The sequence below is a fragment of the Sinocyclocheilus rhinocerous genome, unplaced genomic scaffold (assembly GCF_001515625.1).
Source record: "Sinocyclocheilus rhinocerous isolate Xijiao unplaced genomic scaffold, SAMN03320098_v1.1 scaffold580, whole genome shotgun sequence".
NCBI classification, from domain to species: Eukaryota; Metazoa; Chordata; class Actinopteri; order Cypriniformes; family Cyprinidae; genus Sinocyclocheilus; species Sinocyclocheilus rhinocerous.
The window spans coordinates 448030-470732 of NW_015670982.1; the positions used below are offsets into that span (position 1 = coordinate 448030).

A 22703-nucleotide genomic window follows, 5' to 3' on the forward strand; every position below is an offset into this window, starting at 1 on the left:
TGCACAGAGGCAGGAGAAAGACTGCTGCTTTAGCGCTCTGTTGAGATTGATACGTGACAGTTCCTGTGCAGTGCATTCGAGCAGTTATATGGTTTGTTATTTTTGCATTCCCGATCCATCTGTCAGTCTTCTTTCTCAACCCTGCCAGTATCTTTCTGCAGATCTCAGCTGATGCAGCAGCACGTAAGCAGCAATAAATATTCAATATCCAAATAATATAGCGAATGCCCAAACTCTGCATTCCATTTCCCTTCCTGTAGTTTCCAAGTTGAGCTTGAACATAATGTATTATATGCTTATTTCCCTCCATGACCGGTAAGTGATCACTACCGTTTCAATTCGCAATTACTTCCTTTGTACAGAGTTTCGGTTGTGTAATTGCACAGGGAACAATGCGTATTTACGTATTAGGGTGCAGTATCATAAAAAAAATTGCTTCCTGTTTATGTCCATGAAACTTGGTCATTAAACATACTGTATTATGTCTCTTGCACTGACATAAACTCCAGATTCTGCTGAACGAATGCAATTGGGTCATTCCTACGGTGCAGTGTATTTTTAAGCAATCATATGTATTGGACAGAATATAAATTTAGCAAATTTAAAAGAAGGAAATCATGTTAGATTAATCTCTTTTATCATAATATCACAATTAAATGAACATAATTGCAATACTTTGGTTGAGTGGATGTTGCTATTTTGGTTATTTCCCTGGGGGCTTTGCATTAACTCCAAGAAATATTCCTTTTTTTTCTGCTTTCTTTAATCAGACATTTTTTGGGAATATTGTTTTAGTTGGTAATCAATACTATTCTGTGCCCTTAATATAACTTACTATTCTGTTGGTCTTCTGTAGTATTCTCAAACAAGCCAGTTTCCAAATGATACCATTGTCCAGGAAATTACATCAATTTTTAATAGTAACACAAACATCAGTAAGTACAGTATTAGCCAGGAATTTGATGAATTCTGTGTTTTGTCTCACTATAGAGCATTCTGTCCTGTCGATTAAAATGAAACTGAAAGAAATTATGATAATATCAAAATTTCAAAATATTGTTAAAATAACTTCAAATTAACATCCTTGTGTAAGCCAACTCTCAAACCCTCACTGACCTCTTCTATCCTGTTCAGTTCCCATTTGTGTAAATAATGGTATTTAATAAATAGCCTGATCTTGACTAAAGTCCAATATATCCTTTTATAGAAATTCTTTCTTATATTATTTTTATTATTATTATAATATTCAAGTTAAAGAATTTAAAAGGCATTGCATAACAGGAATGATGGAATTGTCATATTAATGATCAAAGAGGGCTTCTGCATTCTTGAGTATTTTGAGTAATCTACTTGCTTACGGAGGTATTTCTGATTTTTTTTTTTTTATGAAATCTGAAGATAAAAAAAGCATATCTAAAAAGAAAGAAAAGAAAAAAAAAAATCAACAACCCCAAAGCTAGGAAAAACATTATGTTTGATCTGAATGCGTGGTGAGTCCACTCTAATTAGACTGCAATTGTACATAAAATAAATGAGAAACGCAAACACCTGTAGATAGTTGCAAGTGTCCTCACCCCACACCTTTTTCTTATTACCTTCCTTATGACCTGTCTGTTCCCAGAGAATCATTTCAAGCATTGCCGAGCGTGTTTATCTTATACAACATGCAAGATGTTTTTATCTTTGTGTTCTTTTATCAAGGAAAGGCCACAAATAGTGACAAAGTGACAAAGACATTTTTGAGACTTTGGCCTATTTGGCATTTCAAAACATGTTGTTTCAGATTAGTGAAAAGAAAAAAATCCATACAAAAATCCATACACATTTAAGTGTTTATTTTATTGCACTTTATCTGTTTGCATCTGTAGATTTCAATTACAGTACACTGCAAATCTTAAAAGGCTGATTTTTCAAAGTAGATTTACTACTAAGTCTTCAAAATGATGATGATTATTATTATTATTATTATTTAGAAATCTCCACTTCAGTATACCAAACTTTGAAGTTTTATTCCTATCTATGTACTGAAGTGTTTTACAGAGGGGTTTGTTCATACTGTATTTAATTTGCCTGATTTTATATTACATTTTATTCCTAAAAACATGGTGATTTTTTTTTCTGTCTGTTGACAGCATTTTCTGATTTATTTAGTGATAAAAAGAGCAAACCTTGACTCTAATGTTGACAAAATGATACAAACATTTTGATTGATTTCTAGTGATTTCTGTTTTGGAAATGTAGGCAAATTAGTGGATATTTAATTAGATAATGCCTCATTTGAAACATTTCTGGTTATTATTATTATTGCTATTATTATTATTTAGCCCATCACTTAGAGTGTCTTGCCTTAATCAATCTGTCCATGTTTTGATACCAAAATGAAAGTAAACGTCAAAGAATTTGGAATCTAGCTTCTAAATTCTAACTTTTTCTAAAAGAGGTGAAGCAGGTTACCCATTCACTTTAATTAGTGTTTTTCTCTCTTGCACAAAACACAACAGCAGCATTCTCGCAGTATGCCGGTCATAAGGGCGATCTGTTTCATAACAACCAACACAGACCTACTTCCTGCAAAAGCAGTCACCTTGTCAGCCCTTTGCTTTGTCTTATTCTTTTTTACTTGGTGGCAAGGAGCGCTCGGTGCAGAACAAGAGAAATGGAGGGGCTTGCTGAACAGTTTAATACAGCCAGACCTCTCCACATCATGCACAGCGAGCATTGCGGTGCCGCCGGGGCGATTAGCTCACCAGGGCCTGCCAATCGACTCCCTCGCAAGAGACCCCTGCTAACGGGTTAACAAATTGAATGTGTGTTTAGACGGACGGGGGAGAATTAGATCAGTTCTCTCGACTGTGTCAGAAAGATGCAATGAAGTTACTACCCGCACCAGGCCTTGAGAGGGAACGTGCCTCTGAGACCCAGAGGCTTGTTAAGACACAAGGATGTTGTCAGACTGCTAACCAGACAATTACCGTGCACTACTGATTAAAACGAGAGCACACTCATTATCAAAGCTGGGGTGGGGGAGGTACGTGCGAAGCCTATCTCGCCATTAAAGTATTGTGAGAGTCTTACTGTTGGTTTTAAATGAGCTCTGCTATGTGTAGTATTTCCTGCACGCCATAGGTGTCTTTCAAAGGGTGACTTTCACCCGGTCCACAGGGCATCCTTCTAAGAGGCTCTGCCCACTCAGGCTATGTCAGGTTTCACTGGGCAATTTAATCAGATTTCTGCCAACTCAGCCAAACTATTTGGAGTATGTGCTACATTTTCAATGTTTCAATTTCATTTTGGAGGGCACGGGATATAAAATTCTCTCTTTTTCAGTTTCCAGCATTCTCTCATTTTCTGCCACTTAATGCTGTTCAGTATTTATTTCTGTATGCACTGTTTTTTAGTCTCCAGTAGATTAGGTATAAATCAACTGCTTTGAAAGTGGCGTGTTATATATGGGTGTATTCATGTAGATGTTGTATAGTCAGTTTTCTGAGCAGACCATTCTTATGATCTGGAGCAAAATGGTGAGACATATGCCTTGCCATTTGGGTGCCCAGTAACAATGTGGGAATTACGTGATTTCTGCAGCGCTAAAGTCATTGGTCTCAAACGGCCCTGCAGAGCAGGACAAACTTAGCTCAGACCTGGGGTGTTATTTATGGGCATTCTGTTATTTTTGTATTTTTGAATAGTAGGCTGGTCAATTATTTTTTTCTGCGTTTATTAATTTATTAATTATAATTATGTGATAATTGATTAATGAGCATTCATTGTTTAATAATAATAATAATAATAATAATAATAATTGAACAACTTCTGTCTGCCCTATCAAAAACATGTGCAACCAACCTGCAGAAAAAAATTACTTTGAAATATTATTGAAAATAAGATCATGTGAAATTTATCACATTACCTTTTTAGAGTTATTAAATTATTAATTTTTTATTTTTATTTTTGGACCCCTGTCTGGAATAAAATAAGCAATTTGTTGATTAAAGGAGAATTTATTTACTTAAAATTATATTGTTCCTGATTTTCCAGAAATTTTTTAAATATTAAATGCTTTAAGTTGTTTAATTCCTACAGTTACCCTTGAACTGCCAGTGCAACACGGAACTATTTCTGACCATGTTGAGTTATGTCATTAGTGTGGTTTTTCACCTGCACCTGATGTCTCAAGTACAGTTTACAGGTACAATTTTATTTGCTCTTGTTTCAGTGCGTCTTTGAGACACACATCATCAACAGCCAAAGTGTGTCTGGTGTGTGGAGACGAAGCGTCAGGATGTCACTATGGGGTTGTTACATGTGGAAGCTGTAAAGTTTTCTTCAAAAGAGCAGTAGAAGGTAAGATTCATCTGTATTCTCTATTTTTTGTGTGTTCTGTTGAGAAATGTCTTATTAACGGGATGATTCCTTCCTAAAAAAAGGCCAACTTAAAGCAGCAGCAATTCCTGCATGGTTTGTGCATTTCATAGAGCTCTAGAGATTGTAATGATTCTGGATGGCGAGACTATGTGTTTTGATTCAATCGGCTCAAAATAAGAAATTAATTCAATTATAGATTATACATGTGGATTATATAACTCTTCAGTAGGACAGCTGTACATAAAAAGTCCCATACAGAGATGTAGTAAACTTTAATATTTGCACACAATACTTTGTAGTGCACAACTGTCATATATTTGGTAAAGTAGTCTCAGGCCTGGATTTGAACACTCTAAATTTAGGTAACAATGTCCTATGGGATAATTCACATCTGATAAGGGGAGTGAAATGTTGTTAATACTTTGAACTTAAGTTGAACTTTCAGTGGGGCATTTGTATTAGCTTTGACACAGACACATCGCTATCACAGCCTCTTTGGAAAGGTGCAATTTGCTGATTAAGTATGCAGTGTATAACAGCCGGGGGGTGGGGGGAGTGATCATTAGAGGCTATTCAAAGAAACACCTGTTTGTACTCTAGGAATTGTTGCTGTTGTTGTACCCTGAAGAAAACTTGTCAAAACTTTGAGCTTTTATTTATAAAAATTTTTAAAATGTAGATATAAAGATTTTTTTCTTCCAATTTAATGTCTATGGAAAGCATCTGTGGTTAAGTTGAAAATTACCCTGGATATTCCTAGTCTGTTTCTCATATGCTGGACTAGTATGCTATACTAGTAAACGGTATCTAGCGGTTAGTTTGGGCTGTGTGTCAAATGGTTAAATGGTCCATAAAAAATGTAAAATTCTGTCATCAGTTACTCATTTACCTCATAAGATGTTAATCTTCAAAACCAAAAATAAGATGTTTTTAATAAAACCTGAGAGATTTCTGTCCTTCCATTTATAGTCTAACAATTAAATTCCACAAGAACCAGTGAGTTTTGTTCTTGCACGTCAAGCAAGTACAGTTGAGCTTCCATTTACCATATTTGATGTGTTCCATGTATGTCTGTTGATCAGCATTTATACATGAATAAAAGCCTGAATTAAATCGGTTCATCATATAAAGTGTCTCTTCAGAAGAGCTGGATTAAACCGCTTTGTTCATATGAATTACTTTTACAATGTCTTTATGAACTTATGAAGTGTCAAAGTTTTGGTTGTAGGAACTTTCAATGGAAGGACAGAAATCTCTCAGGTTTCATTAAAATATCTTCATTTGTATTTCAAAGAAGAACTAAAGTCTTATGGGTTTGGAACCACATGAGGGTGAGTAAATGATGACTAAATTCAAATTTTTGTGTGAACTCTCCCTTTAACACATTGCTCTCTGGAATTCTTGATTCTGATGGGTCAAATGTTTTTTGTATAATGACCTAGTTTCATGTTTCCATGAAATTTCATGTCCATTTATTTATTATTTGCTAATCAGCAAGATAATGTACAGTCAGCCAGTCATTTTTGGAAAATAAACCATTTCAGGATGATACAGGACCCCCTAATCCTCATGTCATGTAATGAGGGTTTATTATGTGATAATGACCAGCTGACTGCACGTTATCCTTTAACATTTACTATTAAATTAATTTAGTAAGTTATATTAATATATGAAGTTATTAAATGTTTGAAAAATGTGTTTATATAAAGCATTCTCTTAGGTTGTGATTGTTTTTTAGAGCCCTGAATGAGGTCACACCTCAAGGGCATTCAGAAGTGCAGACGCTTTACACCACACCGCAGCAGAGGTAGTGCTGTGTAAGAGTGTGCGCTCCATTACCTTACCTGACCTCAGCCTAGTTACCAGCTGAGAGAGAGCGAGAGGAAAGGAGGGAGGAGACAGAGAGAGAGATTGTAAAGAGTGAGCTAGGGGAAGAGGGAGGGTGAGCAGTAAGATTGGAAAAGGATAAAATGATAGTCCGAGTGAGGGAATAGACAGAGAGAGTTCTGTTTCAAAATCTAACCTTGCTGCCTGCTGCTTACATAGGCAGCTGCTTTCTAAGGTAGCATCCTACATCCTAATGGCGCTTTTCCACTGCGTGGTACGACTCGGCTCGGCATGGCATCTACTACCACTACTCCTAAAAAAAACTTTTTCATTCCGCGTCGCCCTATCAAGCTCTCGCTGGATCCGCTCCTCTGCTATCAACGAGAGGAACGTCTGTTCTTCCACAACAGACAACAAAACTTTTTGGTTGTTAAAAAAAGGTGCGCTCGTTCCAAAAAGTTGCGTTCGATCCTTCGCTGGCTGTGCTCGTTCCAAAAAGTTGCGTTCGATCCTTCGCTGGCTGTGCTAATTTAAATCTAGCGGTTCTGTTGCGTTTGTGTCGGAAGTTCAGTGATGCAGGTAGTGACGATTCTCTCCGGCCAATCCGTGTGTTTTGGAAGCTCATATGAGATTGATTTGGAATTATTTACATAGGCAGCAACTCAGATAGCGGGCAGCACAAGGGAGATTTGACAGGCAATTGTTTTCAGTGGAATTTGTCATTAGCATGTTGCTAAGCTAACAACACAATACTCTAATACAGTGTTTCCCAACACTGTTCCTGGAGGCACGCCAACAGTACACATTTTGGATGTCTCGTCTATCTGACCCATTTTAGGTTTTGGAGTATTTACTAAGGAGCTGATGAGTTGAATAAGGTCCCAACCCTGTTTGTGATGTGCCTTCACAAATAGAGTTGGGAAACACTGCTCTAATATGCGTACAAATACTCAGCAAACCCAAATATTGGTCAAAATCTATTTGAATTATAATTAAGTATTTTTTTAACAATGCTTTTTAGTATTGAACAAATTTTGTCTTGCCTCATCCGTCATCTTGGACAGATTTTGGTAAACATAGCGAATTTGAATGACCAATCTGAACCCTATGCGAAATCTGCATGGGTAAATATTTTGCCCTCACACAAATTTCCCAGTTGTGTGGATTCCTCTTGAAATGAGTGGATTCTGCTGACAAAAAATTCCGCAAACAATGGTAAATAAATAAATACGAACACCGCTTAAAAACAGTTAAAAGGTATCAGCATATGTAAGATATCTACCTTTTGCGATAGCCTTCCTGTTGGGAGCACGGTTTTATGATGACTTAAAATGCAGCCTCCATAGGCATTTCAGGTGGTTTTGGAACAGAGCAAAAGACAGCCAGAAGACTGATATTTAAAGATGTAATAAAGGTCTGGGATGCTCTTTCTGATATGAAAGAAAACTGCTAAACTCAGGCATAGTAGATGCGAGAAAAATTCTGAAAGGAAAATATTGCAGTCAATACTTAACAACCTCTGTTGTGTAGTTCCTGAGCTGCTTGAATAATAACTAATAGAAGCACAAACACTTGTTTCTGTGGGAATAGTGTGAAGTGGCCATATGGTACCAGCTAATACTCAACAGACTTTTATTAGTTGCTCTACAGCTGTTCAGTCTGAGGACTTAAATATTTGTTCCTTCATTATGAGAATCTGTTGTTACATTTGGCACTAGGGATAGACCGGTTTCACTGTGTTTGTTTAGCTGTAGGGTTTGGGACCTCGGGGATGGAGAGGGACAAACGCTAAATGATAGGAATTCACATTTAACGTTTATAGTGTTTTAGCTGTTCCTGGAGTTAGATGTCTTTATAAAGGCATGTATTCACCCATTTTCGACAGTGCTGGTGCCAGAGCCAGTGCCCAATTTGAAACCATTCACTGCATTTCCAAAAAAAAGAAAACTCTCAACTGGCCCCTTAAAATGGCTGGAACCAGGAACCAGTAACATATTTTTGTTGTGTTGCACAGCTTTATTTATTTTTTCTTTATGTCTAAAATGATTTTATTTATTTTATATATACACAATATTTTATATATGATTTGTCGTTGTGTTTTCTGACTTGTTAATTTGTTTTCGGATTTGTCGTTGTGTTTTCTGACTTGTTATTTTGTTTTCGAATTTGTCATTGTGTTTTCTGATTTGTTATAATGTTTTCTGAATTGTTGTTGTGCTTTCTGAATCGTTATTTTGTTTTTTAGACTTGCATTTGCGTTTGTAATTTGTTATTTTGTCTTCAGAATTGTGATTTGCTTTGCACTTCTCGGCCACCGTAGGTTTGCTTATGTCATGTAAAATCTTAATCTTGAGTAATTTCTTATTCTGATTATTGCCAGTAAACAGAATATTGGCACACATGTAAACATAGCCACTGCCATGCCATCAAAGTTTTTAAAGTTTGAGATTTACTTTCTTGGCAAACCTAGTATAGTATGTGATATAGTTGATCTATCTACAGTTTTCCCATCATTAACACATTCCCTCATCACTTGTCCGTTTTCAAACTCCCAAACCACAGTCTGTATCTTGGCTGGGATTTCCATATGGATTGTGCAGAGATTTTTTTTTTCAGACAGCTCAGCAGATGCTTATTATTCAAAAGCCATCAGTATCTTGGCATGTCATCATGTATAATGATACTCCGTGTCAGTCCTGCACAACTCATCATTTACAGGCTTATATTGAACTGGTTAGACCATTATGAAACAATTTCATAAGTTTTCAGAAGAGTTGTTAAAACTTTTCTGTGACTTGGTAAACATAATACTGATGAAAATTGCACTGATATACTGCAGAACTTTAACAGGTCTATGTGACAGTTATTTTTGTATTGTGTATTTGTAACGGAAACATCTATCAGTGTTAAAGAGTGAGAAACTTTGAGGATTTTTGTGGAAAAACAATAAAGAAAGATTCATTAAAAAGACAGAATGTAGCAAGTGATGCTCATACGTACAACTTTTGAGAATATTTAACGATTTAATGATGTCATTGAGAGGGAAAAGTACGCTTTAATTATTTCCATCTTCCATCTTAGAGTAAAAAAAACAAAACAAGACAATTGTGAAATAAATATGAAAATAATAAAAGTCACATTATAGTTATACACACCCACAAACACCCATATATGTATATATACATACACACATATATATATATATATATATATGTGCGTGCTTTCACATTGAGCAGCATTAACTACACCGAGCCGTTGTTCACTGACGAGCTGCACAAAAAATCGCACGAATATGAACGTGGTTTTGCGCAGCTCGTCAGTGAACAACGGCTCTGTGTAGTAAATGCTGCTCAATGTGAAAGCCCGCAGGTGATGGAGATTTACCGCTGATTACAGAACCGGCTTTTCTGACAAGATGCGCGTTAAATATCGCATGCGATTTATCGTGCAGCCCTAATATATATATATATATATTCCAAGAAATAAAATAACAGTTGTGTTTTGTTTGTTTTTTTTATACAGAAATGGCTTAAATTATTTATAGCCCTAAGGATGAATTTGAAATATGCTTTTAATGACTAAAACTGAAACTCCACAAATTCCACTTTGTCATGCTTGCGGCTGACAGGCACACATACTGAAATACGCCAGAACTCAGAGTGCTCTGATTGATCAGTGATACACAGGAGTATTAAAGGGCCGAACAACTATACGGTCAACTAAACAAGCCATACAAATCCCTCTTTCCTCACCTCAAATAACCCCTCTGTGTTTGCCTATGGCACCGCTGCTTTCAGTATCTGCCATCTCTTCCACCTTCTGGGTGATACCTTTGTTCTTTGACATCAATGCAAAATGAGACACCCTTTGTGTTTAAGCAAATCGGATGACGGCTATCACATTATGGCATCTGTGTTTCCAACATCAATATATTTTGGGACATGGGTCGTGACCGTGTATTATTGATACGGTTGAGGTTAAGAAAGGCTTTTTTTCTGGTTAGTTGGTGACAGATGTTTCTTACTGTATCAATTTATCATCATGATCACAATGACAAATTCTAACCTATGTTGCCCTCAAGGCAGCCCTAAGCCTAATGTAGAGCAAAACTTCAAAGAAAATTTTTTTTTGCATATACAGTGTGTATATATATATATATATATATCTCTGTCATGACAACTCTCGGAGGGATTGGCATGGTAATGTACATGACAATGTTAAGTAGGGCTGCACGATAAATCGCATGCGATATTTAACGCGCATCTTATCAGTAAAAAACTGCGTTTTGCTCCAGCTGTATAAACACAGATGCTAAATGTTGCGGCTAATATGCTTAATATTCGCTTCTGCATACAATGCGAACTGCTAACATGCATTAGTTTAAACTTGATTGTGGTTGCTCATTTTTTAATTCAATTAGGCAGACCACGCAATACACACAGCGATATGGATTAGAAGAGCATTCACTTATCTTAGATGTTGATTTCGCTGTTCTGAAGCAAGCTGCAACTGCTTAGGCAAACATTAGTCATATATTTGAATGTTGAGCAGCGAGCTCATTGGCTACCAATACAGGAGAGCACCAATCAGCTGTGCCATGTGATGATGTCATTAGATCAGATTGAGTTAGACCCATCGGACTGCGCCATCTAGAGTTTCATGCCAGAACTCTGTATATATATATACTATATATATATAGCACTGCTTGACGTTGTATACAGATGAAGCAGTAGCTTTTCTACCTTGGACCAGATACAATTTCTAACAGGAAAGCAGAGGACTGCAAAGTGCAAGGAAGTGCATGTGTGGAAATAACAAATGATGAGAGGAAACTGGAAAAAAATTATTTTCATAAATGATTACAGCTGCGTTTTGGTTTGTAATTTAACTCTCATGCGTCAGTTCACACAATAATCCCTCTGAAGACTGAATGTGGACGTGTTGGATGAACACAGAAAATAAGATCTGCAGTTTACATCAATTAAGAAAAAAACATTTAGCAGACATAAATCAATGTCTTACTTTAGAAATTGAAATCGGTAATGTCATTGACTGAAGGGGCGTTTACATTGTGATTAAATCGCTGGAGGTTACAGAGCTGGTGGTTGCTAGTAGGCATTTCTACTTAAATGCTATATTAAGTGGCAGATCATTATCTGAACTTCCATTGGTAGTCAAGTTCAGCTCAACTTTGTCGCATCACTAACTGTCATTGTCACTCATGGCATCAGAAGTCACTGAAAATTGCAGATCACTTTGTCACTTCAATGTGAATGCCCCTTTATACACTGAAAAAGTTTAGTGTAAGATATACTTTGAAACAAATTCTACTAAGAAATTGCTAGTACATTTCACAAATAATTGCAAAGAAATGGCAAACACATTGAATTAAACATGAATTTTTGAATTAGAAAGACTGAAATAGTATTTTCTGGCAAAAATATACTTAAAATAATTTTTACAGTATACCCCAAAGTAGCAGAAATGGCATTCTGCAATAACATTTTATAGCAGTATGATGTGAGTCACATGTGTGGAATAGATTTGAAGTACATGGTGAAAAAACTAGACAGATGCTGATTCATATGCCATCAGCCTATGTTTTTTCTATGTTGTTGTTTACGCTACATGTTGCAGCTAACGAAAAGGGCTTAATCCTATTGGTCTAAATGTAGGTTAGATACAGGGGCGATTCTAGGATTTTCATTTGTATTGCATGTGTCTCACAGGGAGTGTCCTTTTTAAATGTCTGCTTCATTACTAAGCTGACAGGCTAGGTTTTCAGTGCATCCCTCTATCATGAATGACGTAGTTGGCTAAAAGTAGACACAGGCTTTTACAGGAAGCCCCATGTTGGCTCTTCTCGTGCACACACTTAGGCTGATACGATATGGCAGAAATAGTATGAGTATTACAAATTCAGCCATAGTATTAAACTCAGTGCACACTGAAGCATAAGAGGGAGGTTGTGTGAACTAATGGCATTTGGTAAAATGTGTATGAGGAGAAGAATTTGTTGGATTAAAGGATCCATAAAATTTCAGGCTAAATAGGGCTAAAAAATTCAGGAGTAAAACTGTAAAATGACAGAATGAGAATGATTAATCACAAAATTTACTCATGTCGTTCCAAACCTGTATGACTTAAACCTGACTCTCGGAACATTTTCCAATTGTTCTGAATGGTGAAAAACAACCCAATATTAAAGCAATTTTGACAGTAAAATAATTGTGGTAAACTTCAACTTTTAAATATTCATTACATTATTTCCTTTTGTGTTCGGCATAAATAAAATAAAATCAAAAAAGTTAGGTTTGGAATGATATGAGAGTGAGGAAATTATGGCAAAATTAGATTTTTGACTTAACTATCCCTTTAATCTCTATCTGACTTTTAATTTTGTCTCAGGACAGAAAAGGAACACTAAAGGCATGTTCACATATGGCAGGTTGGGTTTGATTAAAACAAACTCTGGTGCGATTGCTGTTAGTGCGGTTCATTTGAATAACGAGCCAAAAACAGGATGTGATGTCACAAGAGGCGACCCTAAAAGGACGAAATGCTCACGGATACACACTGTTTACACATTTTATGCATTTATCCCGGCACACAGCAGTTCTGGATGTTGGGTAAGTTCGCAAAATATACATCACAAAATCTGTCCAATCAGGTTGTGACCATATCCTTATGCCTTTTGTTTGTATATTTAGGTTCAGTATTAAAAATGCCAGTGTTAACACCAAGCGAACCAAATGTATCATTTTCTTTTTTTGGTCCGGACTAAAAGAACCAAGAGAACCGAATAACAAGTGTAAACACACCCTAAAAGCGTGCAAAAACATTCCCATTGGAAGCACAAAAAAATTCAACATTTTTTAGAAAACAATAGCTAAACAATGAGGTAACATACTACAACTGTGACAGACCATAATATGCACTTGCTGAGATTTTTTAAGCCAATGTACATAAACACCACACAGATATATATCCACAAACTACAGTGCGCTGAAATGCTACGATACTTGAAGTTCCCCTTCTGTCCTTATGTACACAAACAGTCTCTGTGCTACTTTTGTACATAATCACCTACAAGCACACATATGTGTGCTGATACCCAAACACAGTACGGTACAGTCTATGTGTACGTTCCTCGCATGGGACAATGATTAACAGGATTTGTGGGGCAGCCGTGTACAGTGGTCAGAAGGGGCCCAAGAATCAGCCCAACAGATTTCAGGTCTGATTTGTGTCTGTGTTTGGGTGGTGAGGCAGAGGAGGGCTTCGTTGTGTTTCCTGTGTCGCAGTTTACTGTTTTTTAGAGCAAGAAATATGGGCTTATGTAAGGGGTCATGTGATTTAGCCAGAAATAGTGGCAAGGCTACAGCTGCTGTTGCTCCGTGTGCAGATCCTGGGCTTTTTTGGCAGCCTCTAGACAGACTCACTGCACATTTTCCCCTCCACCGAAAACACTCATTGTGCCTGTCTGCAGCCACACGGTCCATAAGCACTAAAGGAAAGCACCCTCATGTAATGTAAGTAGCACCAGTGCCATGCAGTTTAGCAGAGAAGTCCTTCCCATGATGCACGAGTGAAAGAGGGGGTGGAATATGGGTAAGAGAAAGAAAGAGAGAGATGCACACGGCCGCAGTGCCTGGATGTGTCCCTGCGGCGCTGTGCTCTGGCCTGTGGAGCACGTGGGTGTGTGGCGAGTCAGTGAAGCGGAATGGTGCTCCGAAACGAGAGCTCGTTCCACAAGCTGTGGCCTTGGCCAAGGAAGGCAGCGCATGCGGGATTCTCAGGCTGTTACGTTCTTTATCATAGTGTCCCACGCCAAGACATCAGCCAACCCATGACACACTCAGAAACACTATTTGGGATGGCTCATTTGTCCTCTATGATAATAGTGCAGGGGCACTTGGCGTAAAATGCAAGACAGCTGTCTCCTTTGCGTCGCATACTCACAAAGGGATGACTGTGCACGAGGACCAGAATGCATTACAGTGTCCTTGTGAAGGTCACATTTTAGCTAATGCACGTAATAGAGCACGCTGCCTTTTTTTGTATTACATAATAAATTAGGGCAGTAAATCAAAAAGTAAAAATTTTCACTGAATTAATTACATTATAATCTAATTAATTTTTTTTAATTAACCAAAACACATCAACATGTCTTAGAAAAGCCCTCACAGAAAAAGCTAATATTATGTCATTTTTAATAAATAATTATACTAAAATAATAGGTTACATTAATAGTCCTATAAACAAACCATTGTCCATGTGAACCATGGGAGAACTAATTCCTAATTTCTGTAACAAAAAAAAAGATACAGACAGAATTTTATAGAGATCTTGGACACTCTCTCTCTTCTTGCAGGTCAGCACAACTACCTTTGTGCTGGGAGGAATGACTGTATCATTGACAAGATACGGCGGAAAAACTGTCCAGCCTGCAGAGTACGGACGTGTCTACAAGCTGGGATGAATCTTGGGGGTAACTGAATTTACTTACTGTGGGACTAAAACTGTTGTGAAATGATATGAAACAATTATACTGGCACACCTGAGATCACTAATCTTAAAATATAAAAAACATATCCAGAATATAAAAATAAAAAAAACACTAAATGTTTTTGTGAATGTTATAATATGAGGGATTGCCTTTTTGGTGAAGCTTTACAATGTTACAAAGAAATCTCTTTTTTTTCTCTCTTTTATTTATCAAAGGTAAGTGACTTAAAAGAACATATTGAAATATGCTTCACATACATCTGTGCTTTCAATATAATTGCAACACAATTTGATCAGTACTCTGTGAGCTGTAAAAAATGACCAAGGTGTTAAAAACTCTGGTTGATTATGGCAAACATTAATATTAGACACATTAGGTCCTTGGAATGGAAATAAATAAATACTAAACGAGTTGTAACTTTTGACAGATGACTCGTCATTTTGCATTTTTAAGTGACTAGTTTTAACAAATGTATGTGGCATATAAAGTTTATTTTAAACCAGTATATAGCTTTAGTGCAGTAAACATGATTTACTGTATCAATGTTTTTTTTCTTCTGTTCTCTCTTTTAAAAGCATCTTGAGAACAATACTACCAAATATCAAATTAGATATTACATTATTATTAATACTGAATTCCAGTGTAGAATGAAAAATGTGTGTGTGTGTGGGGGGGGGTATAAATGAATAAAGATATATAAAATATTGAGTTTAATAACACTTATTATTCTACAACTTTTAATTGAAATTCTCCCTGAATCTGTAAAGGTTCAAAACCTCCATCTTTTTAGGTGAAAATCTTTAGGTTAAAAATCATATGCATGTATAAGGCGAAGTGGACAATTTTGGTTCTGCTGATAGACTATACTAATCATTTTTCATCAAGAGAGATATAGTAGTTATATTTGATTAAAAATGATAAATGAACATGCATTTAAAGGATCACAAAGTCTCCAGTTGCTTCACAAAGTTGTCGAGAGTATCAAATCTAAGCATTTACTGGGACAAGCACATATGCCACCTTCAGTCTCACTTACTGATGTGATATAAAATCTGCTGGCACAGGAATCTTGCAGTTAATATCAAATTGGAACACTCACACAGCCAATTAACAGCATCCTCCTGAAACACATAAGAGGTCACATCTATACAGCAGGGATTTAAACTGTGATCCCTGCTATAAGATCCATCTCTATTTGAATAATTACTTCTATCAGCTTCAGCTCGTTTCAGATATGAAAAACTGTAGGAACACTGCTTCCAGACTACACCGGGGGTCTTTTCATTAATATCTTGTTCATTTCAAATTATTTATCACTCTTATAAATCATTGTAAGACCTTCAATGTTTAACATAAATTGTAATTATTCATAAATGGATCAGGCTGCTCAAGCGAACAGCTTTAATAATATATGTTTGTTATTTCTCAGCACGGAAGTCGAAGAAATTGGGGAAGATGAAGGGTGTTAGCGAGGATTCTTCCCTGCAGAACTCAAAGGACAGGCCTCCGTTTCTGACCTCGGAGAAAGAGTTGAGCTCGGCCAGTGCTCTTGTCCCCCACGTCCCCACGGTAGCACCGTTTCTGTCACCGTCTGTGTGTAGCGTCCTGGAGCTCATAGAGCCTGAAGTGGTGTTCGCTGGCTATGACAGTACACAGCCTGACACAACCGACCACCTGCTCACCAGCCTCAACCAACTCGCCGGCAAACAGATGATCCGAGTGGTCAAGTGGGCCAAAGTACTTCCAGGTACGATTCCAAGGCAAATTAGTTTTTCAGGTTCCATCTTCTGCATATTCAAATGACAGGGAATTTTTTTCCTGATTTGGACTGATTTTAGTTTAAAGTATTAGTTGAGCTGATTGGTTGGTCTCTGAAATGTACTTAGTAAATATGCTGTCATAGAAGCTATGTTTCCATTCAAAGTTGCGAATTTAACTTATGCACACAATTGGAATATTGCATAAAACATTTGCGAATAAAGTGCCGTTTCCATCCAATGAGGCAAAGAGAACAAAATCGTCACTTCCTGATAAACTGGCACTAAATATCTTCCTATATAATAAAGGACTTGCGCCTCAGAGCGAGCAGATGAAACACAATAAATGCAGTCATTGTTTTTGGAGGCGGATGCCTGCTGTTTGGGAACTCAATCATGGAAGACATTTCTGGGAGGCAATTATACAGAAATACTTTGACAACAGACTTTGTTCAGGCATTTCAGAATGACCATAACATTTCAGATGCTGTGCAACGAGATCGGTCCACTGGCTTGTCAAGTTATGCCGTCCCATCCTGCAAAGTCACATGACTTTTTTGATGCGCACGGAGGAATTTATTTGGTAAATGTGTTTCCATCTCCCATTATTCGCATTAACACTTCGCACACTCTTTCCCTGTGTCTTCAGCTCACGCCTAATTATTCATGCTTTTACAAGCACTGACACAGACACATTAACATTATATATATTTTATGCTCAACAAGGCTGCATTTATTTGATCAAAACCAGAAAAAACGGTAATATTGTAAAATATTATTACAATTTAAAATGACTATTTTTGTAATGGCAAAGCTGAATTTTTAGCATCATTACTCATTACTTGATCCTTCAGAAATCATTCTAATATGCTGATCTGCTTCTCAAGAAACATTTCTTAATACTGTCAATGTTGAAAACCGTTGTGCTGCTTAATAAACCATGGAAATCATGATACTTTTTTTAGGATGGTTTGATGATCAGAATATATTATATATAATTATATATAATTTTGGAAAAATCTGTTTTTGTCATTCCAAATTAAGTTTTCAAGGTACCTTGCTATGAGATGGTCATTTGCTGTATTGCAAGTATTTGATACCAGGGTGTCTCCTTGCTATATCCAGATATAAATATAGAAGGCTGAAAACACAACAGGGCAAACTGGCTCACCGACTTTCAAAGACTTTCCAGGCAGTCAATGTATCACATGCTCAGCCAATCTACAAGTGACTTGCAATTATTAGTTATTTTGTTCAATTATTAGTTATTTTGTTTTATTTGTCCACATTGTTCTGTGTTTGTCATGCGATTTTAAACCATTTTAGGAGTCAAAACACTGATATGATTTAGATGAGTATTTGATGGATAAATAGGATGTATTTTAACACTTTAAGTTTTGTAATTCTTTTATTTTAAGTTCTGTAAGTTTGTGCAAGCTACAATCATTTCACTAGTTTCACCAACATGTGGGCAAGTTTCTAAAGGGATAATGTGGGGAAATTATTTTTATTAAAAAAAAGAGAGAGAGAGAGAGAGAACACAAGGGACACTCAGAGATTGCCTGGAAGTGATAAAGCTATTGTACAAAATACATTTTAAGTTAACGCTGCGACACATTATAGTCAATACTGAATTTGTGTTTTGCAGACAAGCCAAAAATAGCCTCTGCTTCACCAATAAGTTTATAGTGTGTCCTCATGTGGCTTATACTATAGCTTGTGGGTGACTTTATTGCTCTCAATGTGAGTTCTGGCAAGAATCCAGTCTGCTATTTTGCTAACTCTCTCTGACAACAGGACAATGAGTGGAAACCTTCAGTGATTCATGTAAACCTGATTGTGCCGACTACACTGCAAGACTTTTTCATTTGTGAACAAATTTGTGCCATTCTAGGAATCAACCTCAAACTGTTAGGTTGACAATTTAATAATGGTATGGAGATTCTATCATGATTTACTCACCTTTATCACATATATATATTCAGTGGAACACAAAATTTGATTTTTTTTTTGAAGAATCATAATGCAGCTCTTTCCATATAACAAATACATCTTCATAGTGACAAGGGGCTGTCAAGCTCCAAAATGCATGCACACATACGCGCACACACACACATAGATCCTATTTTATTTCTTAGAGCCTACAGCTCTGGCTTAATATTAGCTCTGCTTCAGGGCAAGTCATGCCCTCGAGTATCCCATATGTCTCTTTGCTCTGTGTTAACTTGCCCTTTATTTATTTTTTTCTGCAGGTTTCCGCAGTCTACCCATTGAGGACCAAATCACGCTGATCCAGTATTCCTGGATGTGTCTCTCCTCCTTCTCCCTCAGCTGGAGATCCTACAAACACACCAACGCCCAAATGCTCTACTTCGCCCCTGACCTCGTCTTCAACGAGTAAGCTAACTCACACAACACTGCATATTTACTTCATATAGATATTTGTTGATTTACTCCATCCAAGCATTTTAAGTAAATGAAAAAAAAAACCTTCCTTTTTCCATAAACTACAACATACAGACAATCCTTGGCCTTAGGTTAACCCTGTCTAAAGAATTTGGTGCTTCAAGTTAAGATAATACAAAGCGATACGTTTAAAAGGGATGTTCCCAGCAGGCGCACTACTGTGACCTCAAAACTGTCCCTTCAATTGCTCCGCTAGGAAATACACTTTCCCTATAAATGCTTCTTGATAGCGTTGATCAAGGCCGAGCATTAGGTAAGTGGGGCACATAATCAGCACAATCGACGAGAAGTGTTGAGTGGAAAGAGTGTGATTGTGTGCTTTTTAAGCTAAATGTCCATTTATTGAGCATAGTGGGAGAAGCGTAACAATAGAGCACAGTGACCCCTGCAGGAGAACTGGAGCACTTCATTGTATTTGCCAAATGACTTGGAAAGATCTTGAGAAAAAGTACAGAATTAACTGGCTTGTTTACATATGAATATATTCTCAGCACCTTATACACGACATCCACACACCCTGATGGCAAACTGTCGTGCAGGTTTCTGGCACACATTTCCAAACGAGCTTTGTCTCTTGATTTCCTAAACAATTAGCAGTCCTTCAGCACAGTCACAAAGTCTTGCTCTCTAACTCCTGACAATCTGTTTCATATGAGACTGCGACAACAATTCAAGGTTTGTCTCCAGGTAATTTAAGCTATGTGATACAGTACACATACAGGCAGCAGAGTGTTGTCATCCACAATATTTGTGAGATAAACACAAGACATTAACGCAGTATATATAAAATAATATATACAGTGGGTACGGAAAGTATTCAGACCCCCTTAAATTTTTCACTCTTTGTTATATTGCAGCCATTTGCTAAAATCATTTAAGTTAATTTTTTTTTCCTCCTTAATGTACACACAGCACCCCATATTGACAGAAAAACACAGAATTGTTGACATCTTTGCAGATTTATTAAAAAAGAAAAACTGAAAAATGCTCAGTATTTAGTAGAAGCACCCTTTTGATCTAATACAGCCATGAGTCTTTTTGGGAAAGATGCAACAAGTTTTTCACACATGGATTTGGGGATCCTCTGCCATTCCTCCTTGCAAATCCTCTCCAGTTCTGTCAGGTTGGACGGTAAACGTTGGTGGACAGCCATTTTTAGGTCTCTCCAGAGATGCTCAACTGGGTTTAAGTCAGGGCTCTGGCTGGCCCATTCAAGAACAGTCACAGAGTTGTTGTGAAGCCACTCCTTCGTTATTTTAGCTGTGTGCTTAGGGTCATTGTCTTGTTGGAAGGTAAACCTTAGTTCCAGTCTGAGGTCCTGAGCACTCTGGAGAAGGTTTTCGTCCAGGATATCCCTGTACTTGGCCGCATTCATCTTTCCCTCGATTGCAACCAGTCGTCCTGTCCCTGCAGCTGAAAAACACCCCCACAGCATGATGCTGCCACCACCATGCTTCACTGTTGGGACTGTATTGGACAGGTGCCTGGTTTTCTCCACACATACCGCTTAGAATTAAGGCCAAAAAGTTCTATCTTGGTCTCATCAGACCAGAGAATCTTATTTCTCACCATCTTGGAGTCCTTCAGGTGTTTTTTTAGCAAACTCCATGCCGGCTTTCATGTGTCTTGCACTGAGGAGAGGCTTCCGTCGGGCCACTCTGCCATAAAGCCCCGACTGGTGGAGGGCTGCAGTGATGGTTGACTTTCTACAACTTTCTCCCATCCCCCGACTGCATCTCTGGAGCTCAGCCACAGTGATCTTTGGGTTCTTCTTTACCTCTCTCACCAAGGCTCTTCTCCCCCGATAGCTCAGTTTGGCCGGACGGCCAGCTCTAGGAAGGGTTCTGGTCATCCCAAACGTCTTCCATTTAAGGATTATGGAGGCCACCGTGCTCTTAGGAACCTTAAGTGCAGCAGAAATTTTTCTGTAACCTTGGCCAGATCTGTGCCTTGCCACAATTCTGTCTCTGAGCTCTTCAGGCAATTCCTTTGACCTCATGATTCTCATTTGCTCTGACATGCACTGTGAGCTGTAAGGTCTTATATAGACAGGTGTGTGGCTTTCCTAATCAAGTCCAATCAGTATAATCAAACACAGCTGGACTCAAATGAAGGTGTAGAACCATCTCAAGGATGATCAGAACAAATGGACAGCACCTGAGTTAAATATATGAGTGTCACAGCAAAGGGTCTGAATACTTAAGACCATGTGATATTTCAGTTTTTCTTTTTGAATAAATCTGCAAAAATGTCAACAAATCTGTGTTTTTCTGTCAATATGGGGTGCTGTGTGTACATTAATGAGGAAAAAAATTAACTTAAATGATTTTAGCAAATGGCTGCAATATAACAAAGAGTGAAAAATTTAAGGGGGTCTGAATACTTTCCGTACCCACTGTATATTAAAGATATTTTGGTCGCCAAATGTCCACGTGAAATCTAGAAGCAATACCAGCTGAGAAGCACTGCAGGACTAGTGCAGCAGTGCCCTTAAAACATATTGATTAAAAACATTGTACGTCTGCCTTGAAGAGGAGCAAAACAAAAGTTTCCAGGTTTCCAGTTTGACACTTTTCAGTGTCCTCTAAAAGTATGTCAAAGAGAGTCAGAAAGATAAGTTCACATGTATATGGATGGGTGTGGGTGATCTTTGACAGACTGCTGTAGATGTACTGTACTTCCAACTTTCACACCGCTCATACTATTCATTAACATCGCATACAGAAGCACCTCTCCAGCAACTGAAAGAGGAGCCACAACAAAAGTAATTTCCTTCTGTCTTTCTCAACCAAATCTATTGTTTATGACAGAATGTAAATGGTATAAAAAGAATCATTAGAAAAGCTACTGTAAGGACACCACCATAAGGCTGAGATTCTTACAGGCACTGAGATGAGGAATTGAACGCTTTTCTCATTCCATCTGAAAACAGATTGAAGTTTGGGATATTAAATAAAGATCTGTCAGACTGGAAAAGACATAACCAGTTCTGGCAGACAAACCTGAGCACAGAATGGCAGCAGGTCAGACAGCTTTGGAAGACAGATAGGCATGCATGTATTCACCTAGTCAGGTATGCAGAAAGACACGCACCTAGAGCCAAACAAATTGGCAGATCAGAAAAGCTAATTAGTAAATTAATAACCAGCCAAGAAAATGTCAAGATGAAACCAAAAGTGGTGAATAAGAGAGCTTGTAAATGATTAATTCTGTGATCTATTGAATCATTTGTGAACATTGGCTTTTTTATTTCATGACATAAAGCCAGAATCCATTACATTTACACATTCTATTTATAATAATAATTATATAATTATAACATTAGTAAAATAATATTTTAAAATGTAATTTACTCCTGTGATGTCAAAGGTGTATTTTCAGCAGCCATAACTCCAGTCTTCAGTGTCACATGATCTTTCAGAAACCATTCTAATATGAATGATTGAAAAACAGTTGTGCTGCTTCATATTTTTGTGGATACTGATAACAAATATTTTTTTCAGGATACTTTGATCAATAGGAAGTTCAAAAGAACAGTATTTGCCATCACAGGACTAAATTGCATTTAAAAAATATATTCAAACAGAAAACAGTTCTTTTAAATTGTAATAATATTTCACAAAATTCCTGTTTTTACTGTATTTTTGACCAAATAAATGCAGCCTTGGTGAGCATCAGAGACTTCTTTCAAATGATTCCAAACCTTTGACCGAGTGTTTATTTCTGTTTTCATTAGTAGCCGGTTAAATCACTTATGTTACAGTTATATAAATAATGTT

At 37.2% G+C, this 22703-nt stretch overlaps 1 protein-coding gene across 1 annotated transcript in view; it reads left to right on the forward strand.

The window, feature by feature from the left end:
• nr3c2 (nuclear receptor subfamily 3, group C, member 2) overlaps positions 1 to 22703 on the forward strand; it is an 83778-nt gene that overhangs the window by 46875 nt on the left and 14200 nt on the right. Inside the window, exons 3-6 of the mRNA XM_016546542.1 lie at positions 4217 to 4344; positions 14567 to 14683; positions 16131 to 16448; positions 18711 to 18855. Coding sequence (XP_016402028.1) covers positions 4217 to 4344; positions 14567 to 14683; positions 16131 to 16448; positions 18711 to 18855 — 708 coding nt within the window. The remainder of the gene's footprint in view (positions 1 to 4216; positions 4345 to 14566; positions 14684 to 16130; positions 16449 to 18710; positions 18856 to 22703) is intronic.